This window comes from Grampus griseus (assembly GCF_964374135.1).
Source record: "Grampus griseus genome assembly, chromosome: 7".
NCBI classification, from domain to species: Eukaryota; Metazoa; Chordata; class Mammalia; order Artiodactyla; family Delphinidae; genus Grampus; species Grampus griseus.
In genome coordinates, this window is record NC_139001.1 from 33,318,463 (window position 1) to 33,336,158 (window position 17,696).

Genomic DNA, 17,696 nt, shown 5'->3' on the forward strand with positions numbered 1-17,696 from the left:
TACCTAATAAGGGGCTTGTTTTCAAAGAAGGGTGTCTGGTCCTTAGGCAGTTCCCATTGGGGTCAGTGGAAATGACAGCACCGAAGCCTCACAGGAGTCTCTGCACTTTTCAAAGTTATCAGGCAAATTCACAAATACATTATAATTTTTAGCCTCCCTTTGACTCTGTAAAGACCGATGGAGGAAACAGGGATGCTCTAGCTCCTCTTCTCAGGCAAGTCACAGAGGGGGTGCCTAAAACACGCATGGTGTCTGCAGCAAACAGAGAAATGACCCACCATGGTGACTCTGAGTCCACGAGGTAGGAAAGTGGTAGCATCTGCAAGACAGAGCCATCGACCCACACGTGGCAGAGATGCTAACTGCCACCTAATGTCCATTCCCCTCAAGTCTTAGCTTGGCACGTGAACACCCAGCAAGAGACTTTATTCCCCAGCCTCGCTCGTAGGAGGCCAGCGGATATGAGCAGAGGTGGAAGAGGTGTAAGTCCAGAATTAGGCCCTTAAAAGGCAGCTGTGCCTTTTCCTCTCCTGCCCTGCAGGGTGAGGGAAAAGCTGAGCCAGCTTTGACCAGGCAGACAAGAGTGATAGCAAAGGGTGTGGCAGAGAGATGATAAGAGAGAAGGAGCCTGGGTCCCTGGACAGCCCTGTGGAGCGGAGCTGTCCTACCGCCTGCCTACCAGCTTGGACTCTTCCATGAGACAGAAGTAAAACTTCCATCTTGTTTGAAGTCACTTTATTTTGGTCTTTGTTAGAACCAATGTCCTAACTACTACATATCTGTCTCTTGAATGAAGCAATGATGCTCTGAGCCTTTTTTTTCCTGGTGGAATAGAAATGGCTCATTGGTTTCTAAGGTTTTCTGTGAGACTTGCCTTTTGTCCCCCACCCCCCATTGTTTCAGGCTACTCACTAGGGATCCTCTGCACTCATGCAGGGCTCCCCAAATCTCTCAAGGCTATTGATAATATCTTAAGTTCTGCCACATTCCAAGGGGTTATGTCACTACTGCAACATAACCTCATTCAGATTGGGTCTGTTGCCCACCCCTGGACTTAAGTAAGAGGAGGACTTACACAGAGGACTCAGCCAGTTCCCCAAGAGCAAGCAATCCCACCCCCACTCCCTGCAATTGAGACTGATTTGGAAAGTAAATAAAGCATCATGTTACATCCTGTTATCAACTTAGAACAAGTCTCTCCTGATAAGGCTACTAAAATTAAGGTTTTTAAGAAACAGACTAATACCTAACCTTTAGTGAGCACTTACTGTGTGCCAGGCATTCTTATAAGCACATTACATGTATTAACTCCTTTATGTCACAACCACCCCACAAGATAAATACTATTAGTATCTCCATTTTACAGATGTAGAAAAAAGATGCCCAGAGAAGTTTGGTAACTTACTCAAGGCCACACAGTTAGCAAGTGGTGGAACCAGGATTTGAACCCCGGGACTCAGACTTGATAATAGATGCTCTTGATCACTGTGATGCTGCCTAAACAGTGTCCTCCAATCCTCCTACTCCCATTATATTTAAAAGAACAGATTAAATTGAGTCACTGCCAAATTCAGAGAACTAAATTCTGGAAGTAATGCCCAGGGCAGTGGTTCTCAGTGTGGTCCTTGGACCACTAGCCTCAGAATCACTGAGGAACTTAATAAAATTGCAAATTCTATGACCTCAGCCCAGATCTAGTGAATCAGAAACTCTGGAGGCAGGGCCCAGACATCTCTATTTTTATAAGCCTTCCAGGTGGTTCTGAGGCACACCGAAGTCTGAGAACCGTTGGCCTAGTAAATAAACAAGAACTGAAACAAGAATGGAAATTATGTTCTTTCCTTGGACTTTGGGGGTGGGAAAGAGAGGCAGAAAGAAAAGTTTTGTATTTAAAACGAGCAGTCTCCCAAACCCTCTCTGGAGGTTGCTGATTTGACCTATCTTGTGAAAACTTGCATGCTGTATTCTCACCAAGTCCAAGACTCATGCTTTTCTCATTGGATGTGGCCCCGGCTCACTGCTTATAATTAATCTTATAGATCACTACTTAATTTAGAGTAGGAAAACAATCCTGACAATTAGTCGTAAGATCTATGAAGGGAAAATTGATCCTTAAATAGTTAAAAAAAATTCCTTGGCACTCCCGCCTTTTCTTCCCTTCAAAGATTTGAAATTCTTTTTAAACATTAGCATTTGTCATTCGGGACAGGCAAATGCCTTCCTTTATTTTCTGTGGTGATATTTCACTGCGTTAAAGTCTGTCTGAATAACCTTTATGGAACTCAGCTGGGCCTCTCTCTCTCTGTCAGGAGACAGGAAATCTGTTCTGACTGACTTGGTCATTGCTTAGATTTGGCCGTGTTCTACGCTGCCTAAAACCTCCACTGCACTTTGCCAAGACCTTGGGGCCTATTTGGTGCTCACAATCTAGACATGTGATTTACGATATGGAAGATCTGAAGACTGGAACACATTTCCCTGGCTATTGTCACTCAGCTTTGGAAATGGAGGTGGTGAGAGACCTATGTCAGCAGAAACCTTGCTTAAAAGTTTGACCGAACACAGGGATCAGGCTACCATAATATTTTGTCTGATATCCAGAAACAGTGAAATTTTTTTTTGCGGTACGTGGGCCTCTCACTGTTGTGGCCTCTCCCGTTGCGGAGCACAGGCTCTGGACACGCAGTCTCAGCGGCCATGGCGCACGGGCCCAGCTGCTCCGCGGCGTGTGGGATCTTCCCGGACCGGGGCACAAACCCGTGTCCCCTACATCGGCAGGCAGACTCTCAACCACTGCACCACCAGGGAAGCCCGGGCAGTACTGTTTTCAACCTCAGTTGAGGACTCTGAGGCGGGGATGTGAAGGCAGAGGTCGTCCTATTCCAGAGCCCATGCTTTCTACTCAGCTGCCCAGATCTGCTGCTGCTAGCCTATATAGAGCACCTTATATGACTTAGAGAAAGGCATTCCAGTAGAAGGGCCAAGTAGGAAAAGAAGCCTCCTTTGGGTGGATGCACCCAGTGCTGGAGTGCGTGGCTCAGGGTGCGCAGCACAGGCTGGATTTCAGCCCCTCTCGCTCCCTCTGCTGGACGCCTTTGTACGGTGAACGACAGTGCAATTCTGGCTGGCAGGCCCTGCATCCGCTCCTTGAGAATACATCTCTCACACATCTGTTTCCACTCCTGCAAGAAGCAATGAGGATAAAGACCAGCTCTGCTACCTGGGACTAGCTAACTGCAGCATCACGTAGCATGCCCAGGTGACCCCAGGGAAGAGCTTAGAGTCCAGTTCAGGGTATCAAAATATGAACTATGCCAAAAAGCCCAGTTGTGGGCCAGTCTTTCCAAGAATCATCCTCATTATCAAATGCAGCATCATTTTTTGAGGAAGTCACACTCAAGGAGCTCTGGCCATCCAGAGCTGTGGGCGACACGGGCTGGGTCTCTAAAGATGCTGGTCCCCCCTCTGTGGAATGTTAACCCTCTAGGCAGAGAACCTCAGCTCCCTCACTTGCATATCCAAGAGCCTATGAAAGCAGAAGCCAGAGGTAGAGGTGCCTGTGGGATCTTTTTGTAATGCCCCAAAGTCTCTACTCTCTTCTATCAATCTGCAGCTGCTGGCAGGAAATAAATCTTTCAATAAGTCCAAGGACATACAAGCATGTTATCATCAGCTGGCTTGTGATACAGTAAGAGCACATCAGAGTCTGTATTCTGACTTCCAACCCATGACCTGAGACGAAATGGAAGGGTCATTCCTCATTAACATCTTTGAACAGTGCAAAGTTCATCCCACAATTATTGCAATCAGACTATAAAACCCAACCCAGCTGTTTCTACCTTGAGGGCCTGGGTGATTTTCTCTGAGGGGTCCTCCAGGTTCTTCATGATAGTCCAGTTCATCTCCATTTTCCTGTTAGGTTAACAACAACAATAAACACATGAGACAGAATAAGTACCAGCACTCCTAGGGTCCATGCCCTTCGGTAAAAGGGGGTCCAGTCTTCTTAGTTGTCTCTTCTTCTTTGTCTATCTGTTTTAACTTGTGTCCAAGAATTCTGCTGCCAGCGTGAAGGGCCCTGAAGAGCCAGGTGGGCTTAGCAGTGGCCTTGAGCACCGTCCTTATCTGTCCTCCTCTGTGGGAGGCTTGTCCCATCCATCAGAGCAGTGCTCCATGCCTGGCATATGTGGGAAAAAGAATGTCACAGGCAAAGGCCGACGGGCAGAAGGCAACAGGGTACCTCTAGGGACTTGAGGGAGGTCCAGTGTGACCAGAGCAGAGATGGGGTGAAGTGGGAAGGGTGGGAAGGACTCAGACTCTCAGGGCCTTGGAGGTAGTTTAAGGATTTTGGCCTTTACCTTGAAAACAAATGGAAGGCACTGAGGGTTTAAAGCAGGGCAGCAGAAGGATCAGACTGGCCTTTTGTAGGGTTTCCAGGATTACCACAGATAAGGTTCCTTTTTTTTTATTTAAATAAATTTATTTATTTACTTTAGGCTGCGGTGGGTCTTCGTTGCTGTGTGCAGGCTTCAGTAGTTGTGGCACATGGGGTCAGTAGTTGTGGTGCAGGGGCTTATTTGCTCCGTGGCATGTGGGGTCTTCCCAGAGCAGGGGTCAAACCCGTGTCCCCTGCATTGGCAGGCAGATTCTAAACCACTGTGCCAACCAGGGAAGTCCCCAGATTAGGTTTCTTATCACATGGAATCCCCTCTTCCTTCTTTCTCTGAGTCAAACAAGCTGCTTGCAATCCCACCACCCAGAAATCTCTATAACGATGGTCTTCAACCCTGGCTGTGTCTTAGAATTATTTGTGAAGCTTAAAAAAAAAAAAAAAAAGATTCCTAGGACCTAACCCCAAATGTTAAAATCAGACTTTCTGGAGCTGGGGCATTTTTAAGGCTTCTTGGGTGATTCCGTCATGCAGCCAGGATTGAGAACCATGGGTCTTCTCTAGAGGATTGGAAGAACAGCTCTTCAGTTGCCAAGGAAACGTGGCAGGTAGAGTCAGTGACTCAAGTAAAGCCCTCAGTGTTTGATGAGGCCAGCTCTTGGCCTTTGTCACCTGGATCTCTGCTTAATCCACAGCTTCATTTCAGCTGTGGAGAAGGAATCTGAGGGCCCTAGAAGCCTCTCCTGGGACTAAAGTTCCTCACCCTTTAGTTGACAGTTTTCCTCTTTATTATCAAATACCCCAGCTGCTTTGGAAAGACACAGTTATCTGCTAATTTGTTTGACATTCTCTTCTTGTTTGATGGCTTTTTACCCCGCGTGTTTCTCACTTGTTAGCTTAGTGTTTGCAGCTGATGAGATATTCTGACGTAAAAAAACCTAAAACAGCTAAGCAATTTTCTTTCTTTTGCATTTATCTCTTTGGAGACAAAGCACATTTGGCCTGATGCAATAAAAAAAAAAAAATCATGTCTGAATAAATGGAAAGGTTTTAAAAAAATGATTGCAAGAAAAACCTGCCTCAGTCCAGTAAACTGCCAAGTTAGAAGACTAGAAAAGAGATAAATTTTAAAAAATTCTGTTTATAAATCCTTTTAGCCTAACAGGAAATTGGATTAAAAGGGAGAAACAAGCTTCCTCTTTTGGAAGAATTTCAAAGCTCAGAAGAATAATTCAAAGCTCAGAAGAATAAAACTTGAGTCTTCACAACATGCAGCTATGAGCCTTCAGGGACAAGAAATATTCTTCTCATTTCACAGATGGGGAGATGGAGGCAGAGAGAGTTGGGGATTTGGAAAGAATCTCTTGATGAGTCCCTGTTAGAAAAAGAAATACAGTAGTCTTAATTTGAGAGTCTGGGGAATTCCCTGGTGGTCCAGTGGTTAGGGCTCTGCGCTTCCACTGCCAGGGACCTGGGTTCAATCCCTGGTCAGGGAACTAAGCTCCCACAAACCACGCTGCTGTGAGGTCTTAAAAAAAAACACATTCTGCCCATTGCTTAGAAAAGTGTCAAAAAGCTATCATTTTTTACATATACAAGCACACATGTGAAAAGACTTATACCTAAGGTCATTCGTTGCAACAGATTGGAAACAACCTACGTATCCCATCAATGGGGGATGTGTTAAATAAATTATGGTAATTTACACAATGGAATACAATGCAACCATTAAGAAGCATCTCTTAATGAATTAACAGAACTCCAAGATATAGTAAGTAAAAAAAAGTAAGACTGTGAGCAATGTGTATAATATATAAAAACATGTATAAAATGTCTCTGTCTATTTTTCTACCTGTATTGGACTGTATACGCATACTACAACTCAGGAAGGGTACACAGGAAACTAGCATCAGTGGTGTCCAAGGGGGAGGGAACCCAGCTGGGAGACATACCCTTTTATACTTAAATTGTTTAAACTTCCTGAGTATATTTCGGATTCAAGATTTGAATTGAAAAACTAAAACTAAAAAGTGACAGCAGTCTGTCACTTTTAATGAGTTATAGAGGTAATGACTGAAACACAGGCAATAATACTTGGTGAGTGAGCAAAACAAGGTGAACGACTGAAAATTCAAATCCCAGCTCTGTTATTCTGGCCAAGTCATTTGCTCTTCATCCCTACATTTGGCTTATGAATATTTATTGGGTGTCTGTTTTGTGCCAGGTACTGTGCCGGGCGCCGGGGGCACAAAGCTGAAAGATCTATTTGTAAGAAGCTCAGTGACTTGTAGAGAAACAGGAAATCTCACTGTCGCCATGCAGTGTGATAAATGCTGTGACAGACTGTGACAGGTTTCTGCAGGACCTCACGGGAGGTGAGGTTTACCAGTGGACATGGTGCTAAGTCTTGCAGAGGAGGGGAGGTTAGGGCAGTTCCCGCAGAGGAAGGAGCATGTACTGGCTTGGGGGCGCATTCTGGTGTGGCTGCAGGGCCCGGACAGTGGGAATCAGACACGGGCCAGATCTTCCAAGTCGCAGTCTGGAGTTTTAAAAAAGATATTCATTTGTTCTATTTTTCTATTTATAAAAGAAATACATTTTTGATGCCAGAATTAACCGGAAGGCCAACGGGGACGTGGTAGGGAATTTCAAGCAAACCAGTGGTATGACTGAGCTGTATTTAGAAAGAGCGCTGGCAACAGGGTGGTGTTATAAGCCTGGGGCGGGGTGGGGTGCATGGGGATAGTAACAAACACTTTGTAAACACAAACTGTAGCACTGAAACCAGACAAGAGAGACAGTTGCCTGAATGGTTGTGGTGCAGATCCTGGAGTCAGACTGCCTGCCCTGAAGCCCTGATCCTGTACTTCATGCCTTACAGGTCACGCGAGGTACTTAACCTCAGTTTCTTCAACTGACAGGGGCTGGGCCAGGTGGCCTGAAGTTCTCATCTGTCCCTGGAGAACCTTCCACTGGTCCTGCCCTCTCCCCTCACACACAGTGCCCTATCTGAGCACGGTACTTCTAGGTTCACCGCAGGCTTCGGGAAGGAACTGCTGGGAGGATGGGGAATGCAGGAGCCAGAGGTGGGGCTCCAGGGGGCTGTATGTGCTGTATGACCTATCATTGAACCTCAGCCTCTCCATCTGTGAAATGGGGGTAATGATAAATTTTGTACGAGTTCTTGAAAAGCTAAATTAGGAAAATACATTTGGACATTCTGTGTAACATATGTAACACATACATCTAAATGACTAATTTCAGTGCCTTCTTAATGCTGGAAGGAAATCAGTATCTCATTTGTGAGTGTCAACTTTAAGGTCGTACAAATTTTCTTGTGTATTAAAAAGATCCCACACCTATTCTTTTTTTTTTTTTTTTTCGGTACGCGGGCCTCTCACTGTTGTGGCCTCTCCCGTTGCGGAGCACAGGCTCCGGACGCGCAGGCTCAGCGGCCATGGTTCACGGGCCCAGCCGCTCCGCGGCATGTGGGATCTTCCCGGACCGGGGCACGAACCCGTGTCCCCTGCATCGGCAGGTGGACTCTCAACCACTGCGCCACCAGGGAAGCCCTCACACCTATTCTTTAATAAAGAAAACGGATTTATGAAAGTCATAAGGTATCTTGTGTTATTAAAATATTGTCTCTTCTCCTCTCCCAGGTTCTGAAGCCAGAACAAAGAAGTACAATTAAATTCTTCTCAGGAACAGGATAGGCCTCATCAATATCAGGAATTGTGGGTTTGGTGGCTTTGAATCCTAGTTCCGTCTGCTGCCAGCCACGTCACCCTTGGTCCTCTCATCTCACCAATCCTCAGTTTCCTCATTTGCACGGTGGCGAACTGCACACTTAACAGGAAGGGGGTTGGGGAAATTAAATAATGTTTAATATGTGAGAGGCCTGGCTCTCGGCAGGGACCAGTGAATGTTTCTTTCTTTCTCTCTGTGAACTGAACCCTTTATAGATAAGAACATATTTTGAAAATTATTATTTCATGTAATTCTCACCTCACTGCTGAGAGGCAGGTATGGAGGTCCCAGCATTATTATCTCCATTTTACTAAAGAGGCAGCGGAATCCCAGATGCATTACAAGGTTACTCAGAGTCAGAGAAAACCCAGGGCTTCCCAAATGCTGGTCAGATACTTTAATACTGATAATAGTCTACTTAATCCTGGGCTTCTTTCTTTGGGAGCTGTAACAGACTCAATGCCCTGAAAAGTTTTCCTGGTGAAATTATTATTCAAGTGTCCTTGAATCATTGCATCTCAAAACCAGCTTGTGATCCCTTTGCAGCTCTCCTGCTGGTGGTCAACGAAGCTGGTTTCAAGGACTCTAGGCACTAGAACTTGCCTCCTGAGGGGCCTGCTCCATCTTAGGACAACATCTTGAGCCCAACATTGTTTTGCTGTTACTTCTTCTCACTGAAATCCATGCTGTCTTTTCCCCACATGACCACATGATTCAGTGGTGGTGACAGCCATCCTCTGCTTGGTGGCATGTGCTCACACCTGCCTGTATAAGTAAAACGCAGGGCTGGCCCCAAACCAGGGGCAGGGGACTGTTCAAAGTACCAGATTTCAGGCAGGTTCCTCTGCCTTGATTTGAAGGTACCAAGTGATAACTGCCTGTGTGAATGCTGTGAGGTGGAACTTATTTCTCATTCTTCACATCTTCTGGGCATAACATACATACTCTTTGATGTCAATGTTGAGTATAAGCATATTCAATTCTGTATCTAGCATTAATTGGCATTATTGCTATTTTCTTCCCCACTACCACGAACTAACCCTGATAATTTATTAAAATTCCTGGGGAAAAAAAATCTCTACCTTAATTTATTCATCAATTACCATTTCTTTTTCAAAAACAGATTTTTAGGGCTTCCCTGGTGGTGCAGTGGTTGAGAGTCCGCCTGCTGATGCAGGGGACACGGGTTCGTGCCCCGGTCCGGGAGGATCCCACATGCCGCGGAGCGGCTGGGCCCGTGAGCCATGGCCGCTGAGCCTGTGCTTCCAGAGCCTGTGCTCCGCAGCGGGAGAGGCCACAACAGTGAGAGGCCCGCGTACCGCAAAAAAAAAAAAAAAAAAATTTTAAAAAACATGGTTCAATTTTTACGTGAACCCAGATGTACTCTGGATCGATCGTGTTTCCCCACGTCTAAGCGTGATACGGATTATCCTATAAAATGGGCTAATAGCATTGCCTTCAGTGTTATCAATAGGTTTTTAAATTTGAGGAGGGTTCCACGTGTAATAACCGAGAAATGAATGAGTCTCTCCTATAGCAAACTGCGCCTGCCTCTGCCACAACACCGTGCTGATATTATCTGCTTCTTTGTTTATCTTCCTCTTAGATTATAGGCTCCTTGGAAGGCCAGGGATGGAGATGATTCATCTCTGTGTTCTCAGTGCCTAGCACAGTGTCTGATATACAACGGATGCTCAATATATGTTGTCTGAAGGAAAGTGGATGATCATTGGGAGAGAAAGCTTTATGTTGGGTCCACAGAATGCAGGTGGGAGTGAGGGGAAGGGCAGAGTACTGGAGAGTCAGAAAATATTCCTGCAGCAGACTGGATGAGTGCACAGGGATGGAATCTTCTAGAAGGAGCTGTGCTGGATGCTTAGCTAATGTGGTAGGCAGTGCTTTTGATTGGATAGGACTCAGTTGGGGTCTGCAGGGTTGAAAACATGGGACCCGGAGCAGGGCTGCCTGACTTTGAATCTTGTTTCTGTCATATTCCAACTGTATGTCATGTGAGAAGGTACCTCAGCTCTCAAGACCTTAATTTTGTCATCTGTAAAATGGGATAACGCTACCTACTTCTTAGATTCGTTTTTTGAGTTAAATGAGTTCTTGCATGTAAAACTTAGAACAAAGCCTGGCGTGGAGTAAGTGTTCATTTATGTTAGCAATTGTGATTATTTACATCTCTTTCCATTTTCCTTTTCTGCCTCAATATTTTTATTTCTTACCCTCATCCCCTGAAATGTGTACTGCTTCCAACATGCACCAGGAAAAAATGAATGAAATGTCCTGTGACTGGGCAGGAAATACACAAATGATATGTGTAGACTGAATTGGGCAGCCTGTATGCCTTTCTTGATTTGAACTCTCCATCCTTTGCTATATAATCCTGAGATTTGTGTCTTTCTACAAGGCACTCCCTAAGAGTCTGGGAGCTACCGTGTCAACAAGGAGAAGGTCTATCTAGGGGGAGCTGTTAACACTGAACATTTGCAAGAAAAGATATAGTCTTTGGGGCAAGGACTGGTCTGGGAGTCAGAAATTCTAGCGTGTCCCCGTGAGTCTCATGTAGAAGCAGGCTAAGTTACAATTTCTGTGAGTCTTGAAAAGGGTGGACTGGAAAGCGGGCCTTAGGGATAACAGTGCCTTTCCTTCTATAAGGAAAAGGACGCCAAAATTGCTGGACAAAAAAGTGTAATACAAAAGCATTGTGGACACTAAATACACAAAAAATTATTGTAAAATTCCTCACTTGCAGCTTCTAGAGGCTCCATAAATATCTTCTTATTTCCATAGCAGTTATCAATTTACTATATATGTTGCCTGGAGCAGGACAAGGATTTATCTGTTTCGTTTGCTGTTGTATCTCAAATGCCCAGAAAGTGCCCGACACACATTAGGTAGCAGATGCTCATTATGGGTTGAATGAATGAATAGTGGTAACGATGGTATCTCATCCCAGGAAGTACCAACCATAATTCTTCAAGCCCTGAGGGAAGAACTAAACTGTTGCTGAGGAAACGAAAAGGGTAGTTTCATTAATATAAGTGTTTTGGGATGAACCGTGTTCCCCCAAAATTCATATGTTGAAGTCTACCCTCAGTACCCCAGAATGTGACAGTGTTTGGAGACAGGATCTTTAAAGAGGTAAAATGAGGTCGTTAGGGTGGGCTGTAATCCAATATGACTGGTGTCCTTATAAGGAGAGGAGATTAGGACACAGACTGCATGTAGAGGGAGGACCATGTGAAGACACATAGAGAAGATGGCTATCTATTGACACAAGCAATGAGAAAGGCCTCGGAAGAATTCAACTCTGCTGACACCTTCAGCCTGGACTTCTAGCCTCCAGAATTGTGAGAAAATAAATTTCTGTTGTTTAAGCCATCCAGTCTGTGGTACATTGTTGTGGTGACCCTAGCAAGCTAATACAATGAGTGATGAATTAAGGTAATTATTTTGAATACTTGTAGCAAAAATCTTTTGTTTTGCTCCCCAGAATCATTCTCTTATTCAACTTCTAGGTTTTCTTTTTTTCCTTTTTGAGACACTCCTCCCCTCCCTCCTATGAGTTCCTGTGGCTCCAGGCTGGGAAAATCAGAGTATTCCATCCCCCTGGCCATGGCGATTCATTTGCATACAGGCATGTGACCCAAGTTGGGCCAACGATTTAGAAAACAGAAGCTCATGGCTATCTTGCAACCATGGGGAAAGAGCCTATCTAAGAGGAAACAGGAAAGCAGAGCCCAGCCATGGAGAGAGACAGATGTGGGGCAAATACATGACTCTTAAACAAAGCCCCACCTTGCAGAGCTGGGATTGGGGTCGTCCAAAGAAGATGTAACCTAAGAACTTTGGATCAGTGAGTTTAGGAGGGTGACCCTCACGACCTTGGACGTCCCTGCCAGTCTATAGCACGGGATAGTACCACCATCAAGAACCCCATGAGTATTTGGTTTCTTCTCCTCTGTTTTTGTCTTTCTTAGTCACTTCTCATCAAGGGCCTGGGATGTTGTCCTCGAGGGTAGGATGAAGGATCTGAGATCCTTCCATGCCGAGACTTGCTTTGTTGCTGATCAATTTCGTATATTCCAAGGCCATATATTTCCTGTTCATTCACCTCCGAGGGGGCAAAGAATGGGGAGGAAGAAGGTTTTAAGCCAGAGGGCTGTGGGATGAAAAGGGGGTCAATTCATGGATCATTTAGGAAGCGTCTTCCATGTGCCAGGCGCTGTTAGATGCTGGGGCAGGAAGGCATATTGCAAAGATGGACAAATGCCATCCCCACCACAGGAACTCTCAGTACCCTAAGCTGGATACAAAGCTGAGCTTGGGAGAGTAATGAACTCCTAGAGTGCAGAAAACAGGGTCAGATATCCAGAAGAGGATGGGCAGCTGCCTTCTAAACGGTTAACTCAAGAATTAGTCTTCCCTGCAGTAGGAATATCAGCTCTGCCAAGTGACGGTGGTAAAACAGTAACTATTATTTTAGCTACTGTCAAGATAAAATGAATTATATTTGCCTGTTTTATGAGTGGTTCAAGGTTATCCTTTCTCCTTTCTGTTCCCTGTCCTCCCTCAACCGAACCAGACACCCAACTGATTTGTCCCCGATGGCTGCCTGCGATTACTGTCCTAATTTGTTCTCTCTTCATGTGCTACAAACTGCCTATTTTCTGTCCCTTCTGATAAAGCAAGATCTCTGAGGGACTTCTGAAGCTGTTTTTGTACCATGCAGAAGTGCATTAACTGGAATTCCTGTGTGTGTGTCTATAAAACCCCTAGTCTTCTCAGTGTGAGAGCACCTTCAGGAACGGCGTCATGTCGATGTGCAGCTTACGCGTGTAACATTCTTTTCTGTTTGAACATATCAGCCCTTTATTTATACAACTTTGAGGCTCTCCTGTCTTCTGAGCTGCTGCCTCCAAGGACTGCTGGGCTCCCTGTGAAGAGAAACAGAAAGTCCCACTTTCATAGGAATGATACACAGTGTGACAAGAGCTAGTCCGAATCCCCAAATATTTATAGAAAGCAATTCTTCATCGTTGGAACACTAGTTGTAACACCTATTTTTACCATGGAAGACACAGGGGATCCATATGTATAGAGAATAACCCGAGTTTGGTTAATAATTCATACCTGGGGTTGGCATAATGGGAAAGTGGGAAAAGGGACCTTATGTTCGAGGGTAGTACTCATTTTATTTAATCCTCTCAACAACCCTGCGAGCCACGTATTGTTATCCCCATTTTGCAGATGAGGAACTGGAGGCTCTGGGAGGTTAAGTCACTTGCCCAAAGCCACACAGCTGTTAAACGGTAGAGCCGAAATCATGGACTGCCTAAAACTCCTTTTTTAATGAGGTCTTTTTTGATACATCTACAGCTTCTATGAACAGGTATCAAACCTGTCTTGCAGCAAATAAAGTTATATCAAGATTCCAGTTTATTCCCAAATTTAAAATATAGTTGATGTGTTAGAAAGAGTGATTTGAACAAATCTAGCAGAGAGGGAAGGAAGAATGGGCCGTGGGAGGAGTCTGGGAGGCCCTGGGGGCTCTCCCATCTCCTGTCGCCACAACATGCAAATGGTGTCATGCCTCAGAGCACGACAAAGTATAATCTGAACTTGCTTTCCAGCCCATGCCCCATACTGCAACCTAGGTGATCTTTCTGGATGCAGACTGGACCACATCATTCTTCAAAGGCCCTTACCCTCAAGATGAAGGCCAACCTTCTTAAAAGGCTTATAAGACCCTTCCTGCCTGGCCCTGGACTGTCTCTCCTATCTCATTCCGTCATTCAACAAATATTTATTGAATGCTTGTTCTATGCCCAGGAGAGAGGATATGGCAGTGTAAGAAGCAGACAGAAGTCTTCACTCTCGGGAAAACTGCACATACATCCTACTGAGGGGGAAGAGATAATAAGCGAATGGGTGGAACATAAGTAATGTCTGAAGGTGATTCGTGATGTAGAGAAAAATAAAGCAGAGAGGGGAGTGAGGAGTAGCTGGTGAGGGTGGGTGGAGGCGGCAATTTTAAGCAGTCAAGGGCCCCTCTTCCCACCTGCCCTGGCAAGAGAGCAGTGTTAGCGCAAAGCCCGCAAGAAGGCGAGGGAAGTTTCTGTGGGGCTGTCTGCAGGAAGTTTTGACCTCGCTGTGGGAATAGCAAGTTCAGAGGGCTGCCATCAGCACTGACCCTTGCTTCAGTTCCTGGAGCAAGGCTGCCCACATGCCCTTCCCTCCCCGGGAAACACACCCCTCCCTTCTAACTCCTCTGCATCCTTCAGGTCTGGCTCATCTGTGCTTCCCATGACAACCCAGAGAACTGAGCCCTTCCCACCGTTGCCCAGAGTGACACTCATGCTTGTACGGCCACCTCTCCTCTGCACTAGACTGTAAGCTCCATGAGGGCAGGAACCACAGCTCTCCTGTTTCCAAGTAGCTGCAGTGCCAGGCACAGAGTCTGGAAATGAATACACACTTGATACATACTTTCAGAATACACACTTGATACATATACTTGATACATACTTTCAGAACAAGAGGAATGATAACATTACTGGCAAGCTACATGTTATGGCCCAACTTAGTTAAAATAGGGAGGGCAAGATTCCGAAGGCAGCAAGGAAGATCCCATGTGCTGCAACTAAGACCCGGCACAGCGAAAGAAAGAGAGAGAGAGAGAGAGAGAGAGAGGGAGAGAGGGAGAGAGGGAGGGAGGGAGGGAGGGAGAGAGAGAGAGAGAGAGAGAGAGAGAGAGAGAGAGAGAGAGAGAGAAAGAGAGAGAAAGAAAGAAAGAAAGAAAGAAAGAAAGAAAGAAAAAGAAAGAAAGAAATAGAAGAAAAAATTTAAAAAAGAATAAGGAGGGCACGAAAGACAGCTTTCCAGGAAGCATGTGCTGACCTCCAGAGGCCTGTCCTCTGCGTAGCACTGGCTCCTCATTCCCAAAGAGGAAAGTTACTTGTTATTTTTCAGGGCTGATTTCCTGGGGTCACATACATTAGTGTGCCATGAGATCACCCTGGGTGTGGATTTGATAATTTCCATATTTTCTAAGAGACTAACTCACGGACGGCTGTCTCTCTGGGCGTAACTCTCCTTCCCATCACATTTATATTACTTTTAAGTGTTAATGATGAATTAACAGTTCGTGGGGCCCCACAAGCAGCCATCATTCCGACGAACACCCACACCCTTTTCCTTTGTTTTGAAATGTGGCTAGAGAGAAAGATTCTTCTGGACAAATACATATCCAATTTTTTGTCATCTCAGCTATATATCTGATTCACTTCTCAGAGTGAGACCTCCCCTCCCTGTTTCCAGATCAAATGAAAGCGTTTGGTCCAATCAAGAATCAGACGAAGTATTTCAAGCTTTCTAGCTTCCGAAACCATGCATGAATCACTGGGTGGAGTAATAGAAATCAGACAATACTGATTTGAGGGAAATTGCTCTATTATCTCTAAGAGAAGATTTTGTGTTGGGTCGGAGGACAAAAGGCACAGCCAAGACTAGTTCCAATGGCTGGAGTTACTTTAACTCCTTATGTGGGGCTCAGATTAAAGAGTGGGGAGTTGAGAGGCTTCGAGAAAAGTCTCTCCCAATCACTTGACCTATAAATCGTTTGATGAAACAATTCTCTTGACTATGTGGCTCATCTCCCTAACGTTTAGGGGCCATCAATTCTGGCTTGATGGAAGGTTTCCAGGGAAGGCTCTATAGTCACTGGAATGTGCAGTACTGTTGTTGCTTATTATGATCAAGTATTCTAACAAACAAATGATAGTGAAAGGGGGTTTGGGAGATGGGAGGAAAGAAAATTAAATACTTAAAGAGGTTTCTGGGAGGTAGTGGTAAGAGGAGAGAAAGAAAGTTGAAAGCAGGAAAGAAAGCTATGCATTGGGGTGGTTTTTCATTTCACTTTATTCATTTAACTGATATTTATTGAGTGCTACTGTGTGTGTCATACAAACAAACACAGAAAGAAGCAGAATGATTTTAGATGGTGATAAATCTATGAAGACAATGAAATGGTGACAGGATGGAGTTTGGTGGGGGAGGGGATGGGGTTTGCCCTTGGGTGATCAGGGAAGACCTCCCTAGGGAAGTGACATTTGAGCAGAGAGCTGGGTGACAAGAAGGGGCCAGTCCTGGAAGGATCTATCTTTAGCAGTCAGTGTAGCCTGTATCTGATTATTCAGAGGGGTTCTTTGAAAAGGAAAGTAGAATTCCTGATATCTAGACCTGTTCTGCCCCAGCCTTCTGACTCCATCCCGGACCCTGTGAGGTACCCCTCTGTTTTCTAGGTGGTAGAGCCATCATAATCGACGCTTGTAGCTCTTAAAGATGGCAGAATAAATAGTAAAAGGGAGTTAAGGCCTCAGGGAGTAGAGGGGAGAAGAAAACACAAAGAAAGGGAAGGAAAACAGGGCAAGTAGAAGAAAGTGGAGATGCCTGAAGCTTTTTCGTTTTTTTCTGTGTACGCTTCAGTGGGAATGATTACAAAACTGATGGCAGGGTGAGATGCTTAGCAGAAAATCAAAACCCATTCCTTCACCTATATTGTATTGTAAATACTTTAATATTATTATGTTCTGCTAAAAACACCTGGAAGCCTTTCTCTTCAGGAAATGAAACAATAAAGATTAATGAGTTAATTTGGTAAATCTGATTTGAATTGCACAGAAGCCGTTGTGTAAGTGCTTGGCATTTAAAAAGTTATCTGACATTTAAAAGGAGATGACTGTTAATGAATTCAAGAGCTAATGTTATGCTCCGACAGACTGAGCCATGGGAAATCCAGGTTTACTATCTTGCTGTAAACATAATGTGATTCACTTGAAAGCCAGAACAAGAGAGAGCTATCGGCTGTTTACTAATATCCATTTGCACACATATATAACGTAGTAAAACTAACAGAGGACGTCCATTAAACAAAATACATATCATTTCTTTTCTTATTCTTGGGTTACACTATCTGAGCTACAAACTCAAGGAGAAACCCTCTCTCCAATAATTTTTCCTCCGCCTTTCAAGTTGTGTATTTTGAAGGGTCACCAGCATGGGTTGGCTCTGAAGTCACTGGAACGTCTTACCTTAAGAAGGAAAAGGAGATTCTAAACCCAACCAGCTATAGACCTCCACCTACGGGTCCCACAGAGCCACCACAGACACAGATCTGTCGCAGGCAGCTCTTTACTTCTCCCACTCCTTTCTAATTGGGGTTCCCTATCCTGGTAGCTGCGGCTTCGTGGTTCCAAGAAGAGCTATGGTCCCTCATTAAGGAGGCTGCAACACTCTCGTTGTCTGTCTCCCACACAGCTCACAGCTTCCTTCTGCCTGAGAGCAAGCTGCCAGGAGTCTCTGGGAACCTGTGGGCAAGCTTGAGCTGGAGGAGGAAAACAGAAGGAAGGAGGGCCTCTGTAGCCGAGACCTGAAATACGCTACACACCCCAACATTATCTTAATGCATGGAGAGTGGGGTCGGGAGGCCTTTGCTGAAACCCTCATGGGGTCCATCAAGTTGTCACATCAAACCTCTGTGCACACAGGG

The 17,696-nt window shown here is 45.0% G+C and overlaps 1 protein-coding gene across 1 annotated transcript in view; it reads right to left on the bottom strand.

Annotated features, from left to right (window-relative positions):
• Positions 1 to 17,696, bottom strand: part of KIAA2012 — a gene marked incomplete at both ends in the record, with an annotated part of 111,906 nt that overhangs the window by 29,683 nt on the left and 64,527 nt on the right. The window contains 2 exon segments of the mRNA XM_082658188.1: positions 3,840 to 3,912; positions 12,946 to 13,083. Coding sequence (XP_082514314.1) covers positions 3,840 to 3,912; positions 12,946 to 13,083 — 211 coding nt within the window.